Here is a 14,986-nt window from a genome sequence, read left to right as displayed (position 1 = left end):
AGGCCACTCTATGGCCTTAAAAATATTTCTATGATAGAGTTGGATGGATAAGTAGTATTCTGTAGGCTTGGGAGATGGAGGAAGTTAATTTACTGAATGCATTCTGTGTTCCTTGATTTAAAGAAATAATACAATTTGCAGTCTTGTTTAGATGTAGGAACTAACGTTCATAGTATCTCTGGGGTGGGAACTCAGGGACCTAAGTCATATGGGAAGACTGAAACTTCTGTTGAAAATGCCTGACCAGAAAAGCGTAGAGAAAGTCAAGTCTTTTGCATATGATCTACAGGAGTTACTGTTTTCCTAGGAGCATTCTTCTGCTTTACCTAATTAACTGTATAAGGTCCAGGGCTATAGTGGGATATGAATACTGGCACATAATAATGCATGTTTTATTAGTGTTTTATAGCTTCGATTTTTCAAAACTGTTATTTTTCTGCAAGTTTAGAGTAAGCTGTTATTGAAATCAGCTTTTAAATATTTGCACCAGAAAATGAGATTTGCCTTGTTTGGGTACATCCTGAGTTATACAGAATTTGTGAACTACTTTTATTACTTTGCAACTACTGGGTCATAAACTTGGATTAGTTTTATAGGATTTGGTATATGAGTTGACAGATGTGATATATGATGACACTTTATCGTTTATTGCTTACACATACTAGTTATTGGGAAAGGATGGGGGCAGTTCACATTAACCACAAGATGGGATTTCAGTTGCTTACCCAAGTGTCTCTCATTCATTCGTTCATTTGCTATCAGTTATAGCAGATATATTGCTTCTTCAAGCCTGTCACACCAATAAATCATTTCAGATTGTATGCATTTGTACAGTGCCAAACTGTAGCATGAATTTTAAAGGAAATCTCCTATTTTCTTTTCAATCAGATGAGCAACGTGAAGAGACTACGGCCACGGCTCAGTGCTATTCTTTTTAAGCTCCAGTTTGAAGAGCAGGTGAACAACATCAAACCTGACATCATGGCTGTCAGTGCTGCCTGTGAAGAGATAAAAAAGAGTAAAAGCTTTAGCAAGCTGCTGGAACTAGTATTATTAATGGGAAACTACATGAATGCAGGTTCTCGGAATGCACAGACCTTTGGATATAATCTCAGCTCCCTATGTAAAGTGAGTTTTGAAATGTCCAGGTTGAGTATTGCATTCACTTCTTCATTTGTTTTTATTGCACTACTTAAATACCTTGTTTTGATGTTTTCCCTACAGTTGATTCTTTGTTTTCTTTTTTTTTTTCTTCATAATTCTTAACATTAGTTGATGATTTGAACAATACAGAGTTTATCTGTGTACATTCATCTTGAGACTGGATTGCATTTAAACTTTTAGAAGATTCCATACTGAGGAAATAATAATCATAAAACAATAAATAAATAAGGTTATGGAAGGACCATATCAATGTGATCTTGGTAGCATTGTAGCCTTACATGTCTGAACACTTCCAAATCTGTCATATGTATATTTTTTTGATAGTTATGTTTTCTTTTACATAATTTTTTCCTTATCTGATTTCCTTTTGTTGTTGCTCAGTTTCATCAGTTCCCTATGTTTTCCCTATGTTTCTTATATAGAAGTTGAAAGAGTGAAAATTTAACATATATGCAAGAAGACATCTGTACTTCCCTGAGTATTAATTTACAAACAATTCTAAGCCTAATTGCCTTCTACTTACTTTTTTTTTTTTTGTTTTCTTTCCCTGTGCCCTCTGGTCACAGCAAAATCTGAACAGAGAGCGTATGTAATAATTTTCATAAAAATGAAATTATTTGGAAGCTATTATGTACTTTTTATCTTCTCTCAGCTTCTTTGTCTTTCTACACGATGGAGAAAATGCATTACCTTTATGTTAACTAACACATTCTTTAATCAGCCTGACTCTGCCATGTTTCAGAATTCTTTCATTATGGTTCTTAAGTGTTCGGTGCAATACCTGTATCTTGAATATTCATAGAGAATAAGTTATATTCCTTCCCTAGTCTAAAGTAAACATTTAAGCATTCATCAACCACCTAAAATACAGCATAGATGAAATTATTGAGTTAAAGATACAATTTGTTGAGAAATGTATTTAAAAGGCAGATACTAAAGGTTCTCTCTCCAATTAGGTGCATTTACTTCTTAGGTATGATCTTTATGAGAATCTATCCTAGGTCCAATTATATTCTCTGTATTTTTAATGCACATCATAACTTAAAAGAAGAGAGAGAAATATACTTATGAAAATAGTATGAAGATAGTTGTTACAAGCACTTTGCAGATCAGGATTCAAAAATGATCTCAGAGAAATAATTTAAGATGTGGAAGATGAAAATTGTGTTTGAACTACTCCATGTAGGAAAGCGAACTGATGTGCACAGATAACGAAAGTAAGGAATGAATGGCTATACAGAATTCCAGAAAATGGGCTTTAGGTCCTGGTTTATCCTTACAGTGCTCTAGTATAAAATATATTTGACAAATAGTTTGTTAGATTTGCAAGCTTCTGGGTTATTTAGCTTTACAGGAGGCTATGACATTCTGTTGGAGGGGAGAAAAATCTGTTTTAGTGGACCTTCTGTGTATTATAAAGAAGGCAATTGTCTACAAATTTCTTGATACAGATATGTTTTGATGAAGTCTTTACTGTATTACTGTAGAAAATGTATAGACTGACTAGCAAGAATCTAGGGGATAGTAACAAGTAATACTACTAAATGTAGAAAAAAATCAAATGTAGGTATATTTAATTTAGAAAGTAAAGAGTAACGTGAGGAGGACGCAAGTGTCCTTTTGTTATTAATTTATTATAAAGAAGGCATCTGAACATTTGGTTTCTATGTAGTTAAGGTAGTGATGGAATAATTGGCTTTGCTGGTAGCAAAAGAAGCTTGGTTAAAGATTTAAGAAAGCTTTGTAGCTGCAAAGATGGTTAAAAAGTTGATAGTGAACGAGATTGTGGAAAGCTTTTGAAATCCAGGTATACTAGTGATTCTCAACGAATCCCTATGAGGCCAAATTAAAAGCTGAAATAAATAATAATTTGATTACAGTATTTAGTTAACTAGTTGGTAACTGCATGTGGGTTTCTTAGAAACCTGGAATAATTCAGGTTGAAAGGGACGCAGTAGGCATCGAACCTGCACAGAAAAAATACTCGTTAAGTGTTTATATAATATATTTATATACTGGGTGATGTTGATAGAAAGCTTTAAGCTATTACAGAAAAAGGTAATTTGCTCCTCATGATCAGAATGCTTAGAACAGCAGAACCTTGTCATTGTATCATGTCATATGATTAGAAACGTCTGTTTTGTGCCTTTCAGCACTTCATTAATTATGCATAAGCTTATATGATGGTATTCAATATATTTCATTTATGTAAGGAATCTGTAAGTACAAAAGTAAAGTTCAAATGACAAAGATTTAATATATATTTGATTTGACATCACTAGTTTGTAAATGCCAGACCACACTGTTTAAAAACTTATTTGGAGCGTTGGAGGGTAGTGCCTCGTCAATATAGTTGAAGATGACTTAATAAAGAAAGACCAGCTATTACAGGTTCTGATGGCACAGGCAGAGCAGGGACTATGACCACTATAGAGATAATCTGTAGGATTTCAGATCTTTCCCATTGGATATAGTTGAAGACTTGCTGTTCTGAAAGGTGACATTTCCAGAAAGAGAATCATTGTGAGTCTGCATTTACCATCTGACCTCTTTCAGCGAAGTAATACTACCAGTGTCACCTGAGAATGCTATATTGTAGCATCATCCAAGACAAATCCTGAAATACTACAATACTACCAGGTGTTCAGCTCATCATCAAGAGCTTTCTTCCTTCATGATACACGGCGATATTCCAAAATATCAGCACATTTGATAAAGAATTCAAGATCCAATTTCTATCACAATTTGTCTTGCTTGCTTCATTGTGCCTATTTAGTTAGCCTCACTGTTGAACAGCTGGGTTTTAGAGTTAACCCTGGACTATCCAGTCCAATGTTTATCAGGGTTCTAGTCACCAATTCCTAATTCACCTCATCCAATTGTGGCCTCATTTAGGAAGTCCGTGAGTGCCAAGCCTTCACTGGTTATGAAACTGTGTCTTAGATCACTTTGTCTGGAAATACAGAGGTAAAAGAATGTATGTGAAATTTTTTGGATTTTTCTGAATTATGTGTTGTGTCTTGGTTAACACATAATCTCCTCTGTTCTGAGAATAATAAACTGGTTCAACTGTTAAAATATATGTATATATATATACACATATATATATACATATTATTGAAACCTCAAAGAGGACCCCACCCAAACCTATACTCCCTGGCCCAAAAACTAGAAATCTGCAAATTGCAGGCTGCTTGGTAGACTGCAATGCAGTTTTCAGTAGGGGTTCACAGAACTTGAGACATTCGCAGTCACTTCTGTCCTTCAAAGCTATTGGCTTCTGTAATATTTGTGGAATAGGTGATTTATCTGCTGTTCTTCATTTTCTTCTCCAGCTATGCATAGAGAGCTATATAAAATATCTGCTTTGCAAAAGATAATCCCCTATCTTGCCTTCTCCCTATATCATGAATAATTATAATAGGTCTGCTGCATATTCTCAGAAGAGAGTTATAATATTGGTGTGCTAATAATAACTTATTAAATACTGTTAAATTAAGAATAAATGCATGTCTATAACACTGGTTTATTTTTAAAACTAACTTTTGCTAATTACGTGCATTTTAAACAGTGTCACATTGTAAAAATTGTGTGATGTTCCAACAGTTCAGATATTTATCACTGAGAATCCCAGTACAGTAGAAGTAATTTGTTTTATAACACTGCATACAGCAATGACCCTAGAATATTTGCTGTTGTTGTTTTTTGTGTGTTCCGTTTTCTGTTTATTTTGAAAATTGTCTCACATTATTATTAATCTATTTGTCTGAAAGAAAAAGTAAACATTATGGATGCATATATCTCATCAGATTTATTAAAGTAGTATCATTTTGATCTTTGAAAATAAAATGCTGACTTTTAACAGAGAAGTATGAAATGTCAACCTCAGTGATAAGCACCATCAAAAATTCTCCATTTAATTTGACAGTATGGGAAAAGCAAACAATATACTCTTATCTGGTTTTTACATCACATCAATCAAGTGCACTTTAAGTGATCTCTGAGTATATTGGGAAGCACAAGAAGTGTGGAAAAAATCTCTTTACAAAAAATTGACAATCATGGGAAACCTGTGGTAATACAAATATTATGTATATGTATGTATATTTAAATTGAGATCGATCTTGCTTTCAGTTCTTTATTCAGATGTAATCCCCATATAGCTCTGTGTCTGGTTTTGAACTCTCTTTGGAAAGGAAGGTCATTCTTTCTTTCAACCTTGTTGCTGTAGTTACTCTTATGCCGCTATGCTTTGCTAATAACTTTTGTTTTTCATGGTAACTAAACTAAGGAACAACCTTGAAGTTGAAGCAAACTAATGTAGATTTTCTACATTTTTTGCGCTAGTTCTAATACTGTGTTAAAGACTTTTTCCCCGGTAGTCAGATGTACAAATCTGTGTGCAATTATGGCAACCATTTAAGATGTGTGTGTACTTCATATGTGCTTAAGTACGTGTACTTCTTTTGTTGAATAGCTCGTGCAGAAGGATTTTTTAAAAGTAACACGCACTTTGATATGAGATGTCATTTTAGAATGACATATAATGCCATTTTCTGTTTCTAAAAATCTCTGTGGATTTGAAAGTCTCACGTAAGCAGAGATGGCTACAGCAGAAATATATGACTGTTTACTTATTGTCAGTGTTTTTACACAAATAGATGCAAGTTTTAAATGGACAGACTTAAAATCATTTTGTATGTATAAATGATTCGGGCAGAGAAGTTAATGTTTAACAATTTTGGAAGTCAGAGGTTTTGAACAGTCAAGTCTGTGAACTCACTTGCCCTTGTTGAGAGTTGAGAACAACTAGAACTTGGTGCAGGCTGAAACTGTAGTTTTCACCACGTACATCATAGTAGGCTAGGGTTAGCCTCATGTATAAGAAATCATGTAATGGAGTGGGTGTGTTCATCATTCATTGTTAGAATTTGCTGATTTAGTTCTGAATTTTTGTTTGTTTGCACTTCTGCAAGTCTTTTCAGTTTCACAAACATTGCTATATTGCTTAAATAATTATATTTTAAAAGAGAAGTGTTTACTGTTTCTGAGTACAGAACTCAAAAATATATATTGTATATAGAGAAAAATTTTCTCTATATTTTTTCCTAGGAATTTTTGGCAAGGATGGAAATAAAAAAAATCCATTACTTGGGGTTTTCTTTGGGAGCTGTTCAAGTTCAACAGTTCATTCTTATCTTTTTTTGTATTCACAATTAGTAATATGTATTAATTATCAAAATATTGAGGTAATCTAATTCTCAGCATTTTAACTTTTTTTTTTTCCTGTCTAGCTGAAAGACACAAAGTCAGCAGATCAAAAAACAACATTGCTCCATTTTCTTGTAGAAGTGTGTGAAGAAAGCTATCAGGATGTTCTGAATTTTACTGAGGATTTTCAACATTTAGATAAAGCTAGTAAAGGTTTGTATAACTCACCTGTAAAGGTTTGTATAAGTAATTTAAATTTTTGATTCTGAGTGCGTTGCAGTGTGTTTTTAATGTGAGATGTTTGTTTTATGCTAACATTTTTAAGTACACATTAATATTCTTCAAATCATAGATCACAATTTTGAGCTGCTACAAGTGTTGTTTAACATAATGTGTATCATTCAGTCCTCTCATTAACTACAGGATTTTCCATTACATTTCTTCTAACGTATCTTTGAGACTTATTGTCCAAAACAGATTTCTTTTAAAAGTCTTTTTCTATTAAAAGATCTTAAACCATTTTCATCTTTCAGTCTTTTATACAGCATTATTACTGAGTGTCTTTTAGTTCAGAAACTCTGAAAGTCTATTATACCGTCATTTAATCTTTTCTAACTGTGAATCTGAACACTTTTGTCTTCCCTGTATGTATATTTCTCATGCAACAGTAGCGTTGGAAGTCTGTAAAATGACTTCCTTTTTTACTGCTTCATCATGCAATGTAGAGTGTAGTGAATCTCAGTATAAGCAGCAGCAGATTTTTTACATTTAATTTAGTAATTAAGAGATCCTTCTGCATATTATGTCACAGACTAAGTAATTTAAACTGACTAAGCATGGAGTTAGAAACTGACACCACCCCAGCACTGTCATACTTTTGCAGAAAGAAGATTGGATGGGCTGTCTCAGTTAATCATTTTCTAGTTTATGTCAGTGTAGAGAATATCACTGTTTATCTGTATTGCGCTGTACACTATTGCTCTTGTGCCTCATTCAGCCTTCCAGATGTAGGCTGCAGCTTTCCAAAAACTGTTCTGGATAGAGAGAACTCGAGATAGTGGTCACTCACACTGAGTTTGCTTTCTGTTATCATGGTTCCTAAAGTTTCCAATTATGGTTAGTGGATTATAACCATTTAGAAGTTCAAGTATGTTTAAATATCCGTCAAATGCTTTAAGACCCTCATCTAACTGTTTGCACTGAAAATAGGATTTCCTTCTTTATATATATTTATTATGTGTTATTTTCATAGAACCTGCTGTTAACTGGCAACTGATTTTTCCTTAATCATATATTATTGGCTTTATTGTGCTTGAATTTATTATATTAGCCAGAATAACTAAAATGGTCCATATTACTGGCCAGTATTTCAGTGTAGGCAACCATCCTCTATGAAGCTGTTGATTGTCTTTTGTAAAGCTTCTGAGATATAAACAATGACCATTCAAAGTCCAGTCAGTAAAATCACCGGTTAGTCCAGGTTTTCTGTTCTTTTTTTAGCTATCTGGTATTGATTTGATGAATCTTTGATCTCACTGAGTATGTTGTAGGATGAAAATCAATGACCTTGTTTTCAAGTTTATACATTGAGTTTACTTCAGTGTATTATATGAGACATATTTTGCATTTCAGTTTCACTGTATGACAGTCTTGCTATATGCTGGGTTCCCTACCTGTAAAAGTCCATTCTGTCTTGAAGACTCCTTCAGCACTACCTTTTTGGAAAATCCAGCAGATCCCAAAGACTACATATGGTTCATGTAATTTTAAAACCTTTTAGTGCTTTTGCAGAAGTATATTTTTATCAAGCAAGTTGATTTAATATGCACTTAGATTTGTACAGTAAATTTTTAATGAAGTTCTTATTTCTTCTTGAGCTTACCAACAGGTCAGTTAAAAAAAAAAAAAAAGTCTTAAGTCTTTGGTTCTGACATAATGGACACACCTGGTTTGATGTAACCTATGGACAGGCTGATGAAGACTAACAAGTTGGCCAAGAATAATGGTGAATAATTCACCTTGTGGCTTCTACAGTGAGACGGAAAACACAGTGGATATTACAAAGAGTCATTATGGCTGCTAGGGAGAGCAATAGAGGAGAAGTCACCAAAATCATTTATCTTCGTGATCATTTAGCCAAATACACTTTTTACAGAAGAAATTATGGTTATATTAGAGTAGAATTTGAATATAGGGCTTATAGTTACTCTTCTATGCCAGGAAACAGTAGTTGGCACTTAACAAGAATAATTCTTCCTGAGTTGTATATTGTGGCTGCAGTTTAGACTTCCAGTAAGTTTGAAGAACTGCTGGATCCAAAGGTTACATTTAAGGTTTATAGGTTGCTGACAGTGCTGAAGGAAAGAAGCCAGCCTGGCTTTTATTCTGTCATCTGCTAGGACTTTTATGTTTACATATATGCTGCTTTGTTAGTGAAACCTGTTGGGTGAAAAAATGCATCATGATTTGCTGGGCTTACTTCATATAATGATCTTTTCTTTTTGTGAACCATTTTGTCCATATTTTCTTTCAGTGTTGTTTTCTAAATCTTGTTCTCTGCCATTTGTCCTAGCAATGGTTAGGGTCTTGTGGAGGTGGTGGAATGCCATTCTCTTCATGGTTTTACTGAACTTTGTGCCCTGGAGTAATTTTTAAAACTGATTCCCAAGCATAAATTAGTGAAATTTCATAAGAATATTTTTTCATATACTTCTCTTTATTGCAAGCATTTTTTTTGTGACCTGTTTTTATTTCCTATCTGCATATTTATTTCCATAAATACATTGATTTCACATTTTATAGGCGGGATAAAGCTATTATTTGCTAGTGTCCTTTAAATTATAAATAAAGATTTTCTGTTAATGTTGTTCAAATGGCACTTGCACCTTAATTTTAAGTTGAACACGCTGTATAAAAATGGAATTATACTGTGCATGTTGGTTCTTTATTGTTTTTAGGTTTGATCTTCAGTTTCTCCCACCATCATGTCATTGTTGACAGTCTTCTACAAATTTCTCCCTTTTAGAATTCTTTAATGATACAACTGTCTTTTTATCAGCCACACCATTTGTAGCCTGCCTTATATCTTTTCATATTTCATAGTAGCTCATTCTTAGAACTTCTCTGTCAAGTTATTTCTGATGTGAACATTAAAACATTAAAATGTTTAGCAATTTTTTTTTATCCTTTTTACAAGATAAATTTTTGCTCATTCCATTTCTTTAAACAGTGTCCACTAAGTGTTGTACATTAAACTGTTAACATCGCTTGCAAGACTTTAAAAGCAGTGAGAAGGTTGTGAAGCCAACATGTAGTTTATGGTACGCTTTAAATTGGAAAACATTCAAAATATGTACATTAATTACTCCTTTAGAAAAATATATTTCAATTTTTTTAATTCAGTTTTGACAGGGAAGCAGCAAAGAACATTTATTTTACCTGTGCAATTGTAGTTTACTTCAGGGTATTTAATTTGCCCTTCTTTTCCCATTACATGCTAAAGTTACAGTTTTTACTTTTGTAATACTAGAAGTAGGCTTAATTCACTGCTACAGTACATGAATTAAAGATACCTTTTTGCTTTGAAGTATAACAAATCCTGTTTTTTAAGTACTTTTAGATCAGCAGGAGGAACTTTCATTGTGGCTAATGAGCTTACTGATATGACAGTTTCTGAAGATTCATATAATTAAAGCTGTCTCTTCTTTTAAATGTAATGACTTTCCTACTTTTCTATTAGTATTCCAGATGAGAAATATTTTGTAATTTAGTGCACTTCACTAATTTCTTATTTTATGGTATTCTAAGGATTTATATTGCATTTACTCAGGCTGCTGTTTTCTTTGATTGACTATAATTTACTCAGGCCTTACAGGTAACCATATATAGTATTCCTTTGACATTTTAGTAACTGTGTAAAACTGCAAGTTTTTCTTCCTCTAAAAGTCATCACTCAATGTTACTTCATAAGTAGATTAGCTGTTTTCTCATTTTTGAGACTTTTTTCATGGATAATTAGATATATATTTTTTAAAGTAGGAACCAAATTGTAATTTTGATATATTTTGGAAGAAAAAATCATATAGTAATAAATTGCAAGTGTTGCTATTAGTTAGCTTTCCAGGTGAGAATTGTAAATGTTTAGTTAAATGTTACTCGATGTTCACTGAACGAAGGAAAAGAAAAATAAATCTTGGGAAAGTACTGGTAAACACGTAAGCATTGAATTTAAATGAAGGAGAGGAAGAATTTGTCTTACCAATTTTGGGGGTTAGATACTTAACGTGTTTGCTGCCTGAACTCTCTTTTGCTAATACATGTACATTTAATATTCACACTTTTGTTAATGCATACATTTGTAGGTGTTTTTTTTTTAGAATTCCCATTATCACATAGTTATTTTTGATATTAGAAGTATTTTAACCTCATCTTTTCTGTAATGTCTTGTTTTGTGCGTTAATGCCAGTAAGCAGCTAAGCACCACTTGATCACATAGCCACTCAGTTGCTCCTCACCAGTGGGATGGGGAAGACAATCTGGAGAGTAAAAGGAGAGAACTCATAGGCTAAGATAGTTTACTAGGGAGAGCAAAAACTGTGCACACAAATAAAGCAATACAAGGAATCCATTCACTGCTTCCCATCAGCAGGCAGGTATTCAGCTATGCCTGTGAAAACAGAGCATCATATGTAACAGTTAGTGGGGAAGATAAATGCCATAACTCCAAATGTCTCCCCTCCTGCTTCTTTCCCCCCAGCTTTTATTGCTGAGCACAACGCTGTACAGTATGGAACAATCAGTTGGGGTCAGCTGGCCTGATTGTGTTCCCTCCCAGTTTCTTGCCCATCCCCAGCATACTCACTGGTGGGGTAAAGGCACAGGTTGCCCAGACACGTGAACTCTCCCTCCACAGAGATCTTGAAAGCTGTCTGGACATGGTCCTGGCCAACCTGCTGTAGGTGTCCCTGCTGAATCAGGAGATTGGACCAGATGACCTCCAGAGGTCACTTCCAACCTCAACCAATCCTTGATTCTGTGAATCACTGCTTCTGTCTAGTATTTGCTTTTTCTGATCCCCATCTATGGCACAAAGAGACCAAGTCTGAGAGTGAAGTTTAATCTAGGTTCATTAAAATGCACAACACTCCCACCTCCAACATTTAAAAACATTAGGACAGCTTGAGAGAGCAATATTAATGTATGTGCTAAGCACAATTTATATGTCAAAAAGAACATTTTTCTTATTACAGAATTTTGAAAAGTTTACGGCAAATTTCTAAGTAGTATGAAAAAAAAAATTCAATTATGTATTGCTTGATTGCTTGGGCTTTTTGTTTTATCTTATTTTCTTATTTTAAGTAGCACATGCACAGGGTAACCAGGATTACTGTTTGTTGGATGGCTTTTTTGTATGTTCAGAAAACAGTACAAACTTCATGAGTTACTCCGTACTCCATTACACTCAATCAGTACCAAAATCAACAGATGATTCCTGTTTTGCAGGTTGCACAATTATGTAAGTTCTCATAGCAGACTCAGATGTGAAATAGTCATCCATTCAGAGCTTTATTTGAACAATATTTGTAACTAATATGCTGAACACCTTATCTTAATTTTTATTTTATTTTATTTTGAGAGAAAGGTGCCCTTTTTAAATGCAAGGTTTATTTTCCAGTTTACTTACAGTTATATTTGGGATGTTCATCTGCCTTAAATGGTAGTTTTCACAAATGATGACCATGCAAAATAACTGGAAGACTTGTTACCGAGAGAGGTCTGTTTTTTTTTTTTTTTTTTTTTTTCCATGTCTGTAATCTGAAAATTATTTTTGTTGGCTTTTCTGGGGGAAAAAAAAAAAAAGAGAGAGAGAGAGACTCGAGTAAAAAGAGTATTAAGCAGTAGTGAGATTTAGACAAATAGAGTATTATTTATGTACTGGAATAATGAAAAGGGTAGATATCTGCTAGAAGACAAATTAAAAACATCAAGTAAGTTATGCAGAAATCGTTTGCAAGAGAAGCATTAAAATGGCAGAAAGAGCAATGTTATAGAAAAGAATTGGATATGAATAAATTGTGAAGATGTTTAGACTCTTGAAGATGAGAAAGTTTAATTTTAATAAGCAAGTATTGTAAGTGCATCTATATGTGTGTGTCTCTCTACTTGTACAGCTATTTTAAGATTAGAGATTGCAGTGTTGGGATTGTTTAGAAGACTGATAAATATGATCAGTTTTAAAGTTTAAAACTTTACTGGACTGATATTTATTAACATTTCATGCTAATGGTTCATTCTTAATTATTATAAATCAATATTACTGCATGGTGAAAGCAGTTACTAACAATGATATCCCAAATTAGCTGAGAATATATATACTCTGCAGTCAGCACAGTACTTCATGGTCTTGGTTCCCAAGGGGTGAGGTGATGAGGCTCAAAAGCTCTTCAGTGAAGGAAACCAAAACTGATGCATGTGTTGTCTTTCTCTCCCTCCTCCAAATTATCCACATGTGTACTGTGCAACACAGGGATATTATTTTCCTGTGCTGTGGCAGGTGTCATATCTTGCTGCTTGGCCATTTTTTCCCCTTGGTTAGCAGCTGCTTCTTCCTTTCAACAGCAATCCAATGATAGACAATTCACTGCTGGTCAATTATTCATCACTTGGGGGAATCAGTTTTCAACTTTTGCCCATATTTTCATGTTTTGAGCTTAAACTGTGCATCATAAAAATAGACGTGGTACCAAGCTTCTTTTTGCACGTAAAGTTCTCAAGACAGCAGACCAGGGATCTTGTGGAGTTACTATAGGGCTCAGCTAGTATAAGGTCTGAGGTCTATTCCTAGAGATAATAGTACCATTGTTACTAGGAACCTGGGTACAAAAGCGTCTATACATTGTTTACCAGTTATGCTACACTACTGTGCTTATATTTGAATTCAAAACAGGAGAAAATTAATTAAATCCTGCTTAGGGAGCTTTTGCTTTCATGTGTGCAGCTGGAGGCTGCTGTGCCTACAGAAGAGAAAGTCCTCAGGTTTGAGAGGCAATGCCATTATCAGAGCTTTGGGAAAAAAAAATCCACAAGAGTAATGTATAGCACCTATTTAAAAAAAGAAAAGTCAAGAAAAGAAGACTATGTCTGTAGAAGGCAAGAGAAGGAGGTCATCTTGGGAACAATAAAGCATACATGCTGTATTTTTAGTCTTCATCTGTGACCTTGAGTGAATATATCCAACTACATTTTATTGCAGTTAATGGATAGCTGAGACTATAGCTGAGCTCTTTCCACTAACTATAGCTGGTGTTTACAGAAACCTCCTAATACTTTGCCTCTGTGTTTACATACTATTTCTGTGTTAGTGCTCTAGACCATCTGACAATGAAGGTTTTTCTTGTTTGCTTTGTTTTGCTTTTTTTTTTTAAAGGCTATATTTTGTCATTCGATGATACTAAACAAATACTACATTAATAGTGTATTGACAATTTTACAGAATCACTCAGTGGGCTTTGTCCATTCTCTGGTATCCGTGAAGTTCAAACATTGTCAGAATCTTTTTTTGCATGGTATAGTTTTCCACATCAGGCCAGAGACCAGCATGTCACTGTCACTCTCTCCACCTCAGAATGTAGTGGCCAGAATAGCACAAAAAAAGCTAAACAGCCGTAGGCGAGAAGATGATTGTATTGGTATGGGGATGGTGACCAAGAAAACTGTCATAGAGGTTGGGCAGCATTTGGGATTTCTAAAACACCAGCTGAAATATATGTTGCAAAATGTAACTGAAGGTTTGCAGCAATATAAATGAAAGAGAACACAAGTAGTACTGCTTTGCTTTAAAGAGTTATTTCTAGGATTAGAGATGAAAGGGGTGTTGTCACAAAACTAGAAGAAATATTGCTTTAGTTTTAAGCAAGAATAATGATCTGGAGGTGGGGGAGAGGAAAGGGTTTCCATAGAAATTTGTTTAAAGAAAATAAGAGTTCCATATACTCGTGTTGTAAATACCATTTTCCATTTCTGCATTCTGAGATAACTGAAATATGGAACTAAAAGTTCAATAAGTACGATTTTTACCAAGTTTTACTGTGGCTACAATAGTGTTGTATGATTACAGAACATCTAAGAAACTGAGCAGAAAGGATTGATTTTAGGCAATTACACATCTCTTTATCTGACCTTAATGATATGAAAGTTTTTGGAGGAAAGAATAATCAAATATGTGGAGGTTAATCAGAATGGCATAAAATGAAAATGAATAGAAAAAGTAATAGACTAATTTGCTAGCTTTGACTTTTTTTTTTTTTTTCTGAACACATGAAATCTATCTTGACTTCAGAAAATCACTTGATATAATGTAAAATGGAAAATCGTTCATTAGAATAAAAAGTGAAAGAAATGTACAATGCTGTCTAAAAGGAACATGGCAACAAAATAAAATTGCGGTATCGAAGCAACAAACATATCTGACATACAGTTAGGCAGTATTGTCAGTGGAGAGGAAGATTAGATTGTCATTACTGAATGGTCCTGAGGATGTAGAGTAAAAGAAATGAAAGTCGATAGTATGAAGTACAAGATCATGCATCTTGATACTGTAATAAGAGCTCTG

At 34.0% G+C, this 14,986-nt stretch overlaps 1 protein-coding gene across 1 annotated transcript in view; it reads left to right on the top strand.

Moving 5' to 3' along the window:
• DIAPH3 (diaphanous related formin 3) overlaps nt 1–14,986 on the top strand; it is a 236,270-nt gene that overhangs the window by 127,970 nt on the left and 93,314 nt on the right. Inside the window, exons 21-22 of the mRNA XM_084520348.1 lie at nt 889–1,128; nt 6,459–6,588. Of these exons, the coding sequence (XP_084376474.1) occupies nt 889–1,128; nt 6,459–6,588 (370 nt within the window). The remainder of the gene's footprint in view (nt 1–888; nt 1,129–6,458; nt 6,589–14,986) is intronic.

This window comes from Aythya ferina, assembly GCF_964211825.1.
Source record: "Aythya ferina genome assembly, chromosome: 1".
In the NCBI taxonomy this organism is placed as follows: Eukaryota; Metazoa; Chordata; class Aves; order Anseriformes; family Anatidae; genus Aythya; species Aythya ferina.
Note: the sequence above shows the minus strand (reverse complement) of the source record. Positions and strands in the feature narration are given on the sequence as shown.